Genomic DNA, 15,651 nt, shown 5'->3' with positions numbered 1-15,651 from the left:
GGCAATGGCCGTTGCTTTGCTCAACAGTCGGCCGCTTTGCTTCGCTGTACAGCCTACTCTCTTTTTTGGCAAACGGCGGTACACCCTACTGGAGCTGCTGCCGCAGCTGTATCTGTATGGGCCAACCGAAGGCGTACTTGTTCCTTCACCATTTTTTTTATTTTAATGTGTGTCCGTTTGTCCGTATCAAAACAACCACTATTTTATCTCTCCAGCTTGCAAAAGGCCATATGCAATGCACCACCGAATGCACAATAATCTTACACTATGAACATTTCATTTAAAAAATGCGTACTTGTTCCTGCCACCAATTAAAACAAGCACCACCTCTTTGCATGCATTTCATTTCTCCAGCTCACAAACTGGCTGTGACGCCGTAAACAACCCGCCACTAAATGCGATAATAATACAAATTTCATAATTAGTACTCCCTCCGTCCGAAAATACTTGTCATCAAAATGGACAAAAAAAGATGTATCTAGAACTAAAATACATCTAGATACATCCCTTTTTATTCATTTTGATGACAAGTATTTCCGGACGGAGTGAGTAATTAGTGTGTGAACAATATGACTTGGCCTAGAGCAAGAACAAGAGCGCCTGCTGTCAGGTCAAGCGCCAAGCTGTCAGTCAGTCAGATTTAACAACAACAGGTAATAAATAAAAAGTGCTGAAAAAAAGTAGGGGGACGGGCCCAGCAAACAAAAGCGAATCAATCAATGAAACAAGAGCGGACACAGAACAGAAACAGCCTAGCATCTTTCTTCTCATAAAAAAAAGGGGAAAAAAAACGCAGGCTAGCATGGCCTCTCTACTGCCTGCCTGTAGCCAGCAGCGAGGGAGCACTGCCGCGCGGAACAAACAAAAGCGGTTAGCAAGGAGGAGGTAGCCGTTGGCATGGGCCGCGGCCCACCCGGCTCCGCGCCGCAGAAGGAAAAAAGCGTAGACGGACTTCCCTCAAAAAAAAAAAAAAGCGTAGACGGACGACCCAACGGCTCCCCGTCCTACCTGGCGCCACCCCATTGGCCCCCGCCCCGTAGCCGTTGCGACGCCGCGGTGGCCGCTATATAGCGCCCCCTTCTTCCTCCCCGCTCCCCACACCACCGTCCACCAAAGCCACCTTCCCCTCTCCATCGCCTGTCTCTGACACCGCACTGGGAATATCCGGCTTTTGATTTTCTTTTCTAATTGTGTTGTGAAATCCTCTGTTGTTGTTGATCGGCATGGGCGTGGAGGTCGTCTCCGGCGGGGCTGTGGAGGCGGTGGCGCCGGCGAAGGAGGTGCGCGCGAAGGTGGAGGTGGAGGCGGGCGCGGCCGCCGTGGCCGTGGCCAAGAACATGTCGTTCAGGGAGGAGAGCAACCGGCTGGGCGACCTCAAGGATGCTGAGAGGAAGGCGCTCGCTGAGCTCCGGGCTAAGGTCGAGGAGGCCATCGTCGAGGGCAAGCTGTTCGACTTGGAGGAGGGGAGTAGCAAGGTGAAGGTGAAGGTGGAGGCCAAGAAGAAGGAGGGGAAGAAGAAGGAGGGCAAGAAGAAGAAGGCCGAGGAGAAGAAGGAGGGGGAGGAAGCCAAGAAGGAGGATGTGACCGCGCCGGCCGTGGAGAAGAAAGAGGAGGAAGCCAAGGAGGAGGTGGCCGAGCCGGCCGGGGAGAAGAAGGAGGAGGCCGTGGCGGAAGAGGAGAAGAAGGAGGAGCCCGAGCCAGTCAAGGAGAAGGAGGAGCCCGAGCCAGTCAAGGAGAAGGAGGAGACTGCCGCCGCGGAAGAGGAGGCCGTCGAGGGCGAGAAGGCGGCGCCGGCCGCTGCGGTCGTCGTCGTCGACAAGGACGTGGCGCTGTGGGGCGTGCCGCTGCTGCTGAGCAAGGGCGACGAGGCGACGGACGTGGTGCTCCTCAAGTTCCTCCGCGCGCGCGACTTCAAGGCGGGGGCCGCTTTCGAGATGCTCCGCCGCACGCTCCGGTGGCGCCGGGAGTGGAAGAGCCTGGCGGCCACCGCGGCCGACGGCGACGACGAGGAGGGCGACGCGCTCCCGGAGGGCGCGTGCCGCCTGGACGGCACGGACCGCGAGGGCCACCCGGTGTGCTACAACGCGCTGGGCGTGTTCGCGGACGAGGCCGTGTACAGGAGCGCGCTCGGCACCGACGGCGGCAAGAAGCCCGCCCGGTTCCTCCGGTGGCGGGTGCGCGCCATGGAGCGCCACGTGGCCGAGCTCGACTTCCGCCCCGGCGGCGCCGCGTCGCTGCTGCAGGTGACCGACCTCCGCGGCTCCCCCGGCCCCGCCAGGAAGGACCTCCGCGTCGCCATGAAGCAGGTGCTCGACCTCTTCCAGGACAACTACCCCGAGCTCGTCGCCCGGAACGTGAGTGCCCAAAACATTTCGATCTCATCCCCCCCAATCATGCCATGAAATTGCTTCGAGATCTGACTGAATTTTGGTGGCGCCGCCGTGCTGCAGATCCTGATCAACGTGCCGTTCTCCTACTACGCCTTCACCACCGTCTTCTTCCCGTTCCTGACGCAGCGGACCAAGAGCAAGCTGGTCGTCGCCCGGCCCTCCAAGGTCACCGAGACGCTGCTCAAGTACATCCCGATCGAGGCCATCCCGGTGAAGTACGGCGGGCTGAAGCGCGACGGCGACGCCGAGTTCACCGGCGAGCACGACGCCGAGATCGCCGAGGTGGTCGTCAAGGCGGGCGCCACCGAGACCATCGAGATCGAGGCCGCCGAGGGCGACACGACGCTGACCTGGGACGTGACGGTGCTGGGGTGGGAGGTGAGGTACACGGAGGAGTTCGTGCCGGCGGACGAGGGCGCGTACACCATCGTGGTGAGCAAGGGGCGGAAGGTGGGCGCCGGCGAGGAGGCGGTGCGCAACTCGTTCCGGGCCGCGGAGGCCGGCAGGGTGGTGATCACGGTGGAGAACGCGACCCGCGGGAGGAAGCGGGTGCTCTTCCGGCACAAGGCCAAGAGCGCCCTCGCCAAGAAGTGCTAAGAAAGAAAAAATGGAGATGTGCCAGACGTGTGTGTAACGAGGGGGAATTCGAATTCTTTGGGGGCTGAGATTTGTGCATGTCGTGTGTGAGTGTGCGGGATTCTACATTCTTTTGTGCAAGATAGTAGTACTAGTGGTTGTGTTCGGCGATTGTTACCGTGCCGTGGAATTATTTTATCCGAGACATATAAAAAGATTCAGTTCATTTTATCCGTGCTACAGAAGATTTCACCCTTTTTTTAGGAATACTGCAGATTTTACCTCTTTTATTCAGTAAATTTTTTGAGTAAATACTGCAGATTTTACCCCCCCCCCTTTTTAGTACCTGATTCCCTACAAAAAAAAAAGAAGTGTTTGGTGGGCTCGGCCCGCTAACGCATACTGCACTGCGCGAACCGATTACGGCCCAACTCGAGCCTCATCCAGCTCACCCCCACCATCCACCCCCCTACGCTTCTTCTCCACGAGCGCCGGCGGCGGAAACCCCCGATCTGCCTCCCCTTCGCCTTCCTTACCTCGAGGGCAGCTACCGGCGCGCCGCGGCAAGCCAGCCAGACCGTCACTGCTTGAGGTGAGTGGCGCTTCTTCTCCTCCCGTTCTCCGCACCCCACGCCTCTCCCTCCAGATCCCAGGCTGTTCTCCATCACCCTGTGGCCGGGCCCTTTGCGCAAGCTCTTCTTGCCTGCCGCGCTTGCCCTGCTCAGCTTTGAGATCTCTGTCACATGCGCTTATGTAATGACTAATGAGTGCCCTTTAAACTCTGAATGCTGGTTGAGATCTCTGCCTGATGCTGCTGTTTTCAGATTTCTATATTTTCAGATTGTTATGAATATGATGCTCTCTTCAAGGTTTACTATGTACTGCCTGTGTGGGCATGAAGGTTCTTAGCCAGACACCACAATGTAGCGCGGGACGGAGCAAAATTAAGGGGAAATGGCCATGACACCCCAACCAAACCCACAATCACTTGATTCGATTACAATTTGTGTTAACGTCGTTGCAAACCGACACATCTCTTCCGAATTCAACATTTGGTCATAGACTGCAACCACATCTAGATTCAACTACAGATCACCAATTAAAAGGTTTTTGTGATCTGAATTTTTTTTTGTGAGCCCACGAATCGACTCGCACTGAACTCGGGTATTGATTGATGTTACATTTCGTAGCAACCAAACAGATTTTGATTCTTGCCCATTTCATTACGGTAACAGTAGAAATCCATTGTTTGCATTACCATTCTGGAAAGAAATGGGTCCGAATTCCGGATGCATGCTGTCAGCTGCTAGGTTTTGATTAACATTGTTGCAGTGCAAGAGAATCTGATTGTGAATTATTTTTGTTTCTTACTGGTTAACTCCAGGCGTTCTGACGGATTCACGAGGATGCCGAAGGATACGGGTGATGCCAAGCTCCTGATCCAGTCCCTGAACAAGGCCTATGCCGCCACGCCCGCAAATCTCAAGGCAATTGCCATTCTCTCTCGTGTTACTGCCAACCTGTGGCCACTGTCGACTATCCGGTTGCTCATCATATTCTCATTTTTCTGCAGATCATTGATCTGTATGTTGTTTTCGCCATAGTGACTGCCCTTGTTCAGGTAAATTTTGATGCTTTATGTTCTACCGAAGATATATGATTTAGGATGGAGAAGTTAGAATCTTACTTGGACAACTTCGTTTTTTGAAGAAAGCAAGAATATATTCAAATTATGAAATATTTTGTTCTAGTATAGCATGAGGATTTAGGAAGTGTGATATTATTTTTGCTTATTATACCACATTTCTCAATTTTGAATAGGAGCAGGGTATCAGCTTGCAAAAATCTGCTCTACCTTCTACCTAGCCATCTGGTAACTGAATTCGTGTAGGCGTAAATGTCATGGATTGCTAAATGTTTGATTTAGCAGATGAAAGTGTTAGCCGTGGTTGTCTAGGTGTGATATAGGGTGTCTTACCCAGATTATTAATATTCAGTGCAAGTTTCCTTTAATCACGTGTGTTTGCTGACTAAGCAATAAGCATTAGCCTTGTGTTCAACTTATAAGCCATAAGTCTTCTGGTTCACCCATAACTAAAAAAAAGGCAAGCCATTTGAAAGCTATTAAAATGCTCTCTCATGTGGCAAACCAGGTTGCTTACATGGGAGTAGTTGGGTCATTTCCCTTCAACTCGTTCCTCTCAGGTGTCCTGTCATGCATAGGAACTGCAGTGCTTGCTGGTAAGAATTTCTTAACCCCCTCTCGATCCTGGTTACCCTTCCTTGGCTGCATGATATGTAACTGCCTACGTTTTTGCAGTGTGCCTCCGTATTCAAGTCAACAAGGACAACAAGGAATTCAAGGTAACTCTATTTTCACTGTTCGTGTTTTATCTGCTGCGATAGTTTGTTCTTTGGATTTCCAGCATGACGCTGTACGTCAAAACATTATCTGCAGGATCTTCCTCCAGAAAGGGCCTTTGCAGATTTTGTCCTGTGCAATCTGGTGCTCCACCTGGTGATCATGAACTTCCTCGGATAAGCCACTGTCCTACGAGTTTCTGAGATTTTGTAGTGTCCGTCCTAATGTTTGAGACTGTCATCATGTTAGATATTCATGTGGTATCACACAACTGTCGGCGTGATCCGAGAGTTTCTCTGTGAGCTATAATAATTTTGTGGATTTAGTATTAACAATGTATGAAAATGAGAACTTAATTTCTTTTGAGGGGGTGAAACTGGCAAGATCACTTCAATATGATCATTGTTCTTTACTATCCAAGCTGTTGAGGGAAATACTGATTGCCCGGATGGCCACAATACCTTCGAGCTCCAAACCTGAGGTTGCTAACATTGGCACCTGACTTCTGTACTTTGAGTTTCATTTCTGTCGAAGAGTGAAAATATTGTGTGGTACTGGATATCCAAGTTATTCGTTCAGTCCAAGATTACTTCAGTTTTATTACACCAAATTTTGGTATCCAGTTTTGCCTGTGTTGGATCAGTGTGTCTGCTGCTTTCCTGGTACCATGAGCCACCATGGTTGTGGTACAAGATTTCCTCTTCTTGAACAGTTGTGCAACTTCCTCGACCAAGCGCCATGAAGGGATACGTTTCCGGTGCACACTCGAACCAAACAAAGCTGGCATTTTTTTCATTCCCTCCTGTAATCTGATCTCAGTTGTGTTAACAAAGTTCAACCAAACAGAACAGATGCCACTTATAAGAAGGTTCTGTTTGATCGTTTATGCCACGCACCAGTTCTACTTTTGAAATGCCCTTGCATTTTTTTAAAGATTATTCACATGCATAAAGCAAAACAGATTCCACTTTCCTACAAGACCAAAACTACATTGTGAAATCAGATTTGCCAATCCAAAATGGCAGGAGATTCGTATAAGAAACAAAGCCTATTAACCTAAAAAAAGCTTGTTAAGGCAACTTGGCATTAAGAAATAATAACAGCATATATGTATATAATAGCGCTACAAGAACCAACCAAAGCATAATTGACTCGTCAGTTCAACTTTAAGCCTTCATTCCAAGATCAAATGAGCTTGCCTGTAGGTTGGAAGTTCATTCACCCAAAGCATGATAGACTCCAGTTCAAACGCATTGCAAGATCACAAGATGACAGAAGCATATTTGGCAACTTGACCCAAAAATACTGGACACAGAATAGAGGTTTTCAATCTAGTAGCACTACTGAATAACACACCAAGCAGTCACAGTCAAACCTTACACCAAATGCTCATCACGACATGAGCATACACGACGACCACAGGTCCACATAACGAAAAAATAAGTCTGTCTAGGCAACACGACGGACATTCAGAATGGAAAAAAAAATAGCATCTAGCTATCATCAGCTAACAGCACCACGAGCACGAGCGATATAAGGCATATCCATAGGAAGAATGGGAGGAGATATGGCTTAGGCGGCCTCCTCGTCCTCCTGCTCATCCTCATAGTCCTCTTCCTCCTCGACCGTCGCGTCCTGGTACTGCTGGTACTCGGCCACCAGGTCGTTCATGTTGCTCTCGGCCTCGGTGAACTCCATCTCGTCCATGCCCTCGCCCGTGTACCAGTGCAAGAAGGCCTTCCTCCTGAACATGGCGGTGAACTGCTCGCTGACGCGCCGGAACATCTCCTGGATCGATGTGGAGTTGCCGACAAATGTGGAAGACATCTTCAGGCCAGTGGGCGGGATGTCGCAGACACTCGACTTGACGTTGTTGGGGATCCACTCAACGAAGTATGATGAGTTCTTGTTCTGCACGTTCAGCATCTGCTCGTCCACCTCCTTGGTGCTCATCTTCCCACGGAACATGGCTGAGGCGGTGAGGTAGCGGCCGTGCCTTGGGTCAGCGGCGCACATCATGTTCTTTGAGTCCCACATCTGCTGGGTGAGCTCGGGCACAGTGAGGGCACGGTACATCTGTGAACCCCGCGAGGTTAGCGGTGCGAATCCAACCATGAAGAAGTGCAGACGTGGGAATGGGATCAGGTTCACAGCAAGCTTCCGGAGGTCTGAATTCAGCTGACCAGGGAAGCGGAGACAGCAGGTAACACCACTCATGGTTGCAGAGATAAGGTGGTTCAGATCACCGACTGCAATCAATAAAGAAAGATGAGAACCAAGTGAATAAATTTGTGAGCAGAAACAGAACAACAAATTAATTAATGTGGTATAGTACAAATGTTCATCTTTTCAGTCTGCCAATCATGAGCTTAAAAGGCTCCAGGTAACATGTGAAATCAAATACTGACTCTAGTAATACCACCAACAAGGCTAGCACAAGCAACAGCTTATGAACTAACTATCCTTCATGGTGTTAAAGGCAATGAGATTAGTGTATACATGTAGACAATCAGTGGCATAAAACATGTGTACCAGAAGATCGATACAAAACAAAGAGATAAAGGTGTAGTATATTAGCTGGTGCAGTATACTAAGAATGTTAATCTTCAGTTCACCAATCATGAGCTTACATGGACAGTAAACTGATTCAAGTAATACCACCTACAAGACTAACACAAACAACAGCTGAAGAAATAACATCCCTTTGTGCTGTTTGCAGATTGCATTTACAAACATCACGCAGAGTGGTACACAACAATGGAAAAGAAGAATCAGTTGTAGAGTGGTACACAACTTAGAACATAAAGAGGTAAGAACCAAGCAAACAATTTTAGCTAGTGCAGTGTATTAAGAATGTTACTCTTTTCAGTCCAGCAATCATGAGCTTAAAATAAAAGGCTCCATTTTACATGAGCAATCGAATACTGATTCTAGCAATACCACCTACAAAACTAGCACAGCACCAACTTAAGAAATAACTTTCCTTCATGGTGTTGAAGGTACTGAGATCAGTTTTTACATTTAGACAATCAGTGTCATAAAGCATATCTACCAGAAGATCCATACACAACAAACAGGTAACGATGTGTACATGTGCAAATGTATACTGTGACAACAAAATGCTGACAACCATGTTCACAAATTGCATTTAATGCACGCAACAATAGACTCGCATGGTAATCCAAAGACTAACTCATGGAAATGAAGAACTGGCCATACGCTACACAACTCGGAACACTAGCAGAAGTTAACACCTACTGAGCATCATGTGAAAGCAACACGTATGTGAGACTGACCATGAGTGAAGACATAAATGTAAACACTGACAGTGGACAACATAAGTAAGGACAACATAACAGTTCAGAAAGATGTCAATTACTGAGTGCTGATACACAACTTAAGAAAAATGCAGAAATGAACCTGGAGAACATTTCAGCACTTACAGGTGGGAGTGGTAAGCTTGAGCGTCCGGAAGCAGATGTCGTAGAGAGCCTCGTTATCAAGAACCATGCACTCATCCGCATTCTCAACAAGCTGGTGCACAGAGAGGGTAGCATTGTATGGCTCCACAACAGTATCAGACACCTTGGGCGATGGGAACACCGAGAATGTCATCATCATCCGGTCAGGGTACTCCTCCCTGATCTTGGAGATGAGCAGGGTACCCATTCCGGAGCCAGTGCCTCCTCCCAGCGAGTGGCACACCTGGAATCCTGCAGTGAAGAAGAGATGAACAATTACTTACGCATCTAAATCAGTGGCCACTGCTCAAGTAAGCAGAAAGTAGACATTCAGAGAGAAATTAACCGCACAAATTCCTAAATGGACTCGTAAATCCGTCGAATCTACGCCAAACATTTCAGATCTACAAGTTCACGGCGCCAGAAATGCGGAATAAATCACAGATCTACAGGCTAGATGCGTCTAGGCAGAGAGAGAGAGGGGGGAAGCCCTCGCTCAGATCCGGCGGCGGGGGGTGGGGAGCACGTACCCTGGAGGCAGTCGCAGTTCTCGGCCTCCTTGCGGACGACGTCGAGGACGGAGTCGATGAGCTCGGCGCCCTCGGTGTAGTGGCCCTTGGCCCAGTTGTTGCCGGCGCCGGACTGGCCGAAGACGAAGTTGTCGGGGCGGAAGATCTGGCCGTAGGGCCCGGAGCGGAGCGAGTCCATGGTGCCGGGCTCGAGGTCCATGAGCACGGCGCGGGGCACGTAGCGGCCGCCGCTGGCCTCGTTGTAGTAGACGTTGATGCGCTCGAGCTGGAGGTCGGAGTCGCCCGCGTACTTGCCCGTCTGGTCGATGCCGTGCTCGTCGCAGATCACCTCCCAGAACTTGGCCCCGATCTGGTTGCCGCACTGGCCGCCCTGGATGTGGAGGATCTCCCTCATGGCGTCGGGAGGGAGGGGGCGGCGGCGGGGCTAGGGTTAGGGTTCCGGCGAGGCGGGGTGGGGGGTTTTGGAGCGGGGATGGCGGAGTGTTCGAGTGAGGGGAGCGGGGTGGCGACCGGGGGAGTTTTTATCTGAGGACGCGTGGGTGAGGGTAGCAGCGTGGGCGCATTTCGAAATTTGTTCGCGTACGTTTTTTCAGCCTTCTCGTGACAAGCGTCGTCTGTTTGAAACCTTGGATTTCCTTCTATTTTATTTGGGAAAAACATACTTAAAATGTGTACTTTGTGCGCTTACTTTTGGAAAAAAAACGTCCCTCAATTTTGTTTGGGAAAAACATACTCAAAACGTAATAGAAAATACATCGACGTCCCTGGACCAAGCCCTCATCATACCGAAGCCGGCCTGACTTGTCGATGGTAGAAGTCTTCATGCACGTGTCCTCAAGGATCGGCGCCGGAGCCGCAGTCGTTGTCGTTACACACTTGAATCAATCTGAAGAATCTAACACAAATCTGGCTGTCGTGTACGCACGATGAGATACTCTAACCTTGCCGCCCCTGGGAGTTGGCAACAATCTACACCAGAGCTTCATCTAATCGTTGATGGTGGAGGTTGGGCCCTCCCGCATGCCGACGGTGCTGCTGTCCCTAGTCCCGGCTCCTCTTCTTCGTTGAGCAGACCCCTTTTCGCGGTGCCGTGGTGAGACGGCGAGGAAGCTTCAAGATCGTTTTGGCGCAGGGTGGTGGTCTGTTTGATGGCGTGCTCCGGAGCGCCCGTGGTGAAGGTTGGGATCGGGAGAAATCTCTGTCGGTCGAGACGACACAGATACGGTGGTGCGTGAGGGTGCCACCGGACCTTCCTGGAGGGCATCGGGGGCTACCCTTCCTCTCCCCTCGCCGTGTACCGGGGGAAACTCTCGGCAACAGCGTCGTCATCGTCACATCCCTTCCTGGAGGTGTTGATTGGTACCGGCACTTCGGAGTATAGGAGCTTGGTGGAGGTTCCCCGGTGGGCGCGATGGGGGCGAAGCTTCTTCGTTTTTGTTGATCCGCCGGTGTCGGCGTTTATTTCTTTTGTTTTTCTCTTCGTTTCTTTTGGGCGTGCCTGTGCTGCTTCCATCCCAACACCTATCGTTGATTGTATCGTTGACGGTTGCTTTGTAATACAAAGCGGGGAAAAACCCTATTTCGTCAATCCGTCCTGATGGATGAATTTGAGGAGAATCAAAGGTCGAAATAATGACTCGGAGAATAAGCGTCATCATTCGTCTGAGCGCCCCCACCCCCCTGCGAGGACTAACTCTAACGTACCTACTAATCCAAGCAACGGCACCAGGATTCCCTTCCCATTCACCAGCCATCGAAGCGGCGGGCATAAAGGAGGCAAATCCATGGGATCACCGACGGAGGAGATCGAGGGGTCGTTGCCCTAATCACCTAAACCTTCAGCTGGGAGCCATTGGATCTAGATCTTAGATTGAAAGCACACTTAATAAGGCTCCAAAACAGCCTAACAACAAAATATCTGGAGAAAGTGGTCTACAATGTTCTCATCATGACCACATAACATACAATATGTACTTCCTTTCCACCATCTTTTTAGGCCTCCTTTAGTTCATAGGGTAGGAAAATCGTAGGGATAGAAAAGTCATAGAAAATGAGATGACATGTATCTCAAATCCTATGAGTAGGAATATGAAAGAAGATGCCCTTTGATTCACATCATAGGATTTTTTTTTCATTGAGTCTAATGTTTATTTTTCTATGAAATGTGGAGGATAGGAAGAATTCCTTCATAATAATAGGATTCCATTCCTACAAACCAAAGGGCACTAAAAGAATTTTTTTCTATAAAAATTCCATCCTATGAAATTCCTACAAGATTCCTCTAAACCAAATAATAATTTCTGGTTTAGAGGAATCCTTCTGTAAGGCATCAACCACAGAAAATATTGTGATCAAGGATCACAAATCGTTTTCATGAGACCGACGAGGCGGAATACCAACAATCCCTAGACGCCACTAATAGTCTACCCCTCTCGCTGCTACTGATGTCTACTACACAAGGTTCTTCTTGTAGACGTTGTTGGGCCTCCAAGTGAAGAGATTTGTAGGACAATAGCAAATTTCCCTCAAGTGGATGACCTAAGGTTTATCAATCCGTAGGAAGCATAGGATGAAGATGGTCTCTCTCAAGCAACCCTGCAACCAAATAACAAAGAGTCTCTTGTGTCCCCAACACACCCAATACAATGTTAAATTGTATAGGTGCACTAGTTCGGCGAAGAGATGGTGATACAAGTGCAATATGTATAGTAGATATAGGTTTTTGTAATCTGAAAATATAAAAACAGCAAGGTAACTAATGATAAAAGTGAGCACAAACGGTATTGCAATGCGTTGAAACAAGGCCTAGGGTTCATACTTTCACTAGTGCAAGTTTTCTCAACAATAATAACATAATTGGATCACATAACTATCCCTCAACATGCAACAAAGAGTCACTCCAAAGTCACTAATAGCGGAGAACAAACGAAGAGATTATGGTAGGGTACGAAACCACCTCAAAGTTATTCTTTCCAATCAATCCGTTGGGCTATTCCTATAGGTGTCGCAAACAGCCCTAGAGTTCGTACTAGAATAACACCTTAAGAAACAAATCAACCAAAACCCTAATGTCACCTAGATACTCCAATGTTACCTCAAGTATCCGTGGGTTTGATTATACAATATGCATCACACAATTTCAGATTCATCTATTCAACCAACACATAGAACCTCAAAGAGTTCCCTCCTACCTCTTGAGCACTGCGTTGGTTTTCCCCAAGAGGAAGGGATGATGCAGCAAAGTAGCGTAAGTATTTCCCTCAGTTTTTGAGAACCAAGGTATCAATCCAGTAGGAGGCTACGCGCGAGTCCCTTGTACCTGCACAAAACAAGTAAATCCTCGCAACCAACGCGATAAGGGGTTGTCAATCCCTACACGACCACTTACGAGAGTGAGATCTGATAGATATGATAAGATAATATTTTTGGTTTTTTGTGATAAAGATGCAAAGTAAAATAAAGGCAAAGTAAAAAAAGCAAAGGAAATAACTAAGTATTAGGAGATAAATATGATGAAGATAGACCCGGGGGCCATAGGTTTCACTTGTGGCTTCTCTCGAGAGCATAAGTATTCTACGGTGGGTGAACAAATTACTGTTGAGCAATTGACAGAATTGAGCATAGTTATGAAAATATCTAGGTATGATCATGTATATAGGCATCACGTCCGACACAAGTAGACCGACTCCTGCCTGCATTTACTACTATTACTCCACTCATCGACGGCTATCCAGCATGCATCTAGAGTATTAAGTTAATGAAAACAGAGTAACGCCTTAAGCAAGATGACATGATGTAGAGGGATAAACTCATGCAATATGATGAAAACCCCATCTTGTTATCCTCGATGACAACAATACAATACGTGCCTTGCTGCCCCTACTGTCACTGGGAAAGGACACCACAAGATTGAACCCAAAGCTAAGCACTTCTCCCATTGCAAGAAAGATCAATCTAGTAGGCCAAACCAAACTGATAATTCGAAGAGACTTGCAAAGATAACCAATCATACATAAAAGAATTCAGAGAAGATTCAAATATTGTTCATAGTTGTTCATTGCTCGATTGGCGAAGCGTCTGAAGACATCCTGCACTTCAGTCTTGTAAAGGATTATGTGCACCCAAGTATATCTAGAATAATCATCAACAATGACAAAGCCATAGAGACAAGCAGTAGTAGTAAGAGTTGAGTAATGAGTGGGACCGAAAAGATCCATGTGAAGCAGTTCGAAGGGTCGAGTAGTGGTCATGATTGTCTTCGAGGGATGTTTGGCCCTCGTCATCTTTCCTGCCTCACAAGCACCGCATAAGTGATCTTTCTTGAACTTGATGCCCTCGATGCCTATGACATTCTTCTTCTTTGCCAGGGTGTGGAGGTTCCTCATGCCAGCATGCCCAAGCCTCCGATGCCAGAGCCAGCATTCTGAAGCTTTTGCTAGAAGACATACGGCAAGCTGTGGTCCTGCTGAGAAATCTACCACGTACAAATCATCTTTTCGATACCCTTCAAATACTAGAGACTTGTCAGATTCCATTAGAACAAGGCAACGATATTTTCCAAATATTACGATCATGTTTAAATCGCAAAGCATTGAGACAGACATTAAGTTGAAGCTAAGGGATTCAACAAGCATGACTTTATCCATGTGTTGATCCCTTGAGATTGCAACTCTACTTAGACCCAATACCTTACTTTTATCAGTGTCAGCAAATGTGATGTGGCTCTTGTCGGATGGACGTAAGGTTGAGTCCATAAGAAGGCTTCCTTTTCCAGTCATGTGATTTGTACACCCACTATCAATAATCCATTCTGAAGACGCTGGTGTCGTACCCTACAGTGCAGTTAGGGGGATAGGCTTCACGAAGAACATTGTGAAGCAAAAACATTTGACGAACCAGTGGGTTATGAAAGCTTAGATCCAGATTAGGACTAATAGGGAGAGTAGCAAGCGATTCAGGAACGAAGTACATAGTAAGACCATTCGGACATTTGATCTTGCGCCCTACAAGATGTTTAAGGTCCCCAACAATAGCGTCAGACGATTTTGGTTTTCTGCTGGAGACCTTTCCCTGCAAAAGAGAGTTAAGCTTTCTTAGCCACCCACATCTTCAAGGGTGGCTTAGAAGCAATAAGTCTAAGTGCAGCATCTGAGAACTCTGGCTTTGGAGCCCTAGCAAACAGTCTTGCAGGCGGACAATAGTACTCATAAGAATAAGCAGAATAGTTCTTGGTCTTATGAACATGGCGGTTTGATGAACCGCTCTCATATTCATATGCCTGAGTATGGTTTCCCTGCAAAACATTTGCGTTAGTGCGACTTAGGTGAGTCCTCTATCTGTATGAAGCCTTTGTACCATATGAAGCCTTTGGTCTGAGGTTTGTCTTCTTCACGTGAGGTGTCATGATGACATTCACAGGAAGATTCTCCAGACACCTTTTCGAAACCCAGATCTTCTTCATAGGCGGTCCATTCCTGCAGTTAGTACCAATGTACCTGGCAAACACTTCACCATTCTGATTCTTAAACAATTTATAGTTTGCATCAAAGGATTCATCAATGACAATGGGGTTAGCACAAGTGAACCCAGATAGAGTGGATGGATCTGCTGAAAATTCCTTTGCAGCAACCCATGTGGTTTTGGGGTACTGCTCAGGTTTCCAGTAAGAGCCATCAACATTCATTTTCCTTACGAACCCAACACCCTCTTTCCTCGGGTTTCGGTTCAAAATCTGCTTTTTGAGGACATCACATAGTGTTTGATGCCCTTCAAGACTTTTGTACATCCCTGTTTCAAGCAATGTCTTCAACCTAGCATTCTCATCAGCAATAGCAGTGGAATCCTCAGCAGAGGGGTTAGTTCCCACATCAACAGTTGAAGATATTGCAACAGTAGCAGCAGTAGAACATTCAGCAACAGTAGTAGCATTATCACGCTCAATGCATTTAAGACATGGTGGTTCAAATCCTTCCTGAGCGGAGCTGATCTGTTCGGCGCGAAGTGACTTGTTTTCCTTTTGAAGATCTTCATGAGCCGCTCTCAATTTCTCAAGATCTTGCTTCCTTTGAAAACAATCATAGGAAAGCTTTTCATGAGTTGTTGAGAGAGTTTCATGACGACTTTCAAGTTCCTCATACTTAACGTGAAGATTTTTTATGTCTTCAATTAAGGATTCAGATCGAGTCATTTCAGCACCTAACAGATCATCACTTCTGTCTAACAGTTTTTGAATATGTTCCATAGCTTTCTGTTGTTCAGTTGCAATTTTAGCAAGTGTTTTGTAGCTGGGTTTTGAACCACAATTAGAGTCATCGTCACTAGATGTTTGATAG

General features: G+C 47.7%; 3 protein-coding genes across 3 annotated transcripts; 2 read left to right on the top strand and 1 right to left on the bottom strand.

Moving 5' to 3' along the window:
* Window positions 1–1,085: 1,085 nt before the first annotated feature.
* Window positions 1,086–3,197, top strand: LOC123149110 (patellin-4). The gene is made up of 2 exons (XM_044568642.1): window positions 1,086–2,354; window positions 2,451–3,197. Exons 1-2 carry the CDS (start codon window positions 1,224–1,226, stop codon window positions 2,985–2,987), a joined length of 1,668 nt encoding a protein of 555 aa, XP_044424577.1. The 5' UTR covers window positions 1,086–1,223; the 3' UTR covers window positions 2,988–3,197.
* A 189-nt stretch (window positions 3,198–3,386) lies between these two features.
* Window positions 3,387–5,688, top strand: LOC123149112 (dolichyl-diphosphooligosaccharide--protein glycosyltransferase subunit DAD1). The gene is made up of 6 exons (XM_044568645.1): window positions 3,387–3,558; window positions 4,351–4,453; window positions 4,540–4,587; window positions 5,120–5,207; window positions 5,287–5,330; window positions 5,425–5,688. The coding sequence occupies exons 2-6, from the start codon at window positions 4,373–4,375 to the stop codon at window positions 5,506–5,508; spliced, it is 345 nt and encodes a 114-aa protein (XP_044424580.1). The 5' UTR covers window positions 3,387–3,558; window positions 4,351–4,372; the 3' UTR covers window positions 5,509–5,688.
* Window positions 5,689–6,597: 909 nt separating this feature from the next.
* Window positions 6,598–9,814, bottom strand: LOC123149111 (tubulin beta-3 chain-like). The gene is made up of 3 exons (XM_044568643.1): window positions 9,320–9,814; window positions 8,772–9,041; window positions 6,598–7,577 (listed from the first exon to the last, which is right to left on the bottom strand). Exons 1-3 carry the CDS (start codon window positions 9,711–9,713, stop codon window positions 6,901–6,903), a joined length of 1,341 nt encoding a protein of 446 aa, XP_044424578.1. The 5' UTR covers window positions 9,714–9,814; the 3' UTR covers window positions 6,598–6,900.
* Between the last annotated feature and the right edge of the window lie 5,837 nt (window positions 9,815–15,651).

Source organism: Triticum aestivum, chromosome 7A (assembly GCF_018294505.1).
Source record: "Triticum aestivum cultivar Chinese Spring chromosome 7A, IWGSC CS RefSeq v2.1, whole genome shotgun sequence".
In the NCBI taxonomy this organism is placed as follows: domain Eukaryota; kingdom Viridiplantae; phylum Streptophyta; class Magnoliopsida; order Poales; family Poaceae; genus Triticum; species Triticum aestivum.
Note: the sequence above shows the minus strand (reverse complement) of the source record. Positions and strands in the feature narration are given on the sequence as shown.

Bases quoted from the DNA above. Each gene is read 5' to 3' on its own strand.
- LOC123149110 (XM_044568642.1), top strand. From the start codon at position 1,224: ATGGGCGTGGAGGTCGTCTCCGGCGGGGCTGTGGAGGCGGTGGCGCCG. The intron at 2,355-2,450 runs GTGAGTGCCCAA...GCCGTGCTGCAG, and splicing joins CCGAGCTCGTCGCCCGGAAC to ATCCTGATCAACGTGCCGTT.
- LOC123149112 (XM_044568645.1), top strand. From the start codon at position 4,373: ATGCCGAAGGATACGGGTGATGCCAAGCTCCTGATCCAGTCCCTGAAC. The intron at 5,208-5,286 runs GTAAGAATTTCT...ACGTTTTTGCAG, and splicing joins AGGAACTGCAGTGCTTGCTG to TGTGCCTCCGTATTCAAGTC. The intron at 5,331-5,424 runs GTAACTCTATTT...CATTATCTGCAG, and splicing joins AGGACAACAAGGAATTCAAG to GATCTTCCTCCAGAAAGGGC.
- LOC123149111 (XM_044568643.1), bottom strand. From the start codon at position 9,713: ATGAGGGAGATCCTCCACATCCAGGGCGGCCAGTGCGGCAACCAGATC. The intron at 9,042-9,319 runs GTACGTGCTCCC...TCTTCACTGCAG, and splicing joins GAACTGCGACTGCCTCCAGG to GATTCCAGGTGTGCCACTCG. The intron at 7,578-8,771 runs GTAAGTGCTGAA...TATTGATTGCAG, and splicing joins CAAGCTTACCACTCCCACCT to TCGGTGATCTGAACCACCTT.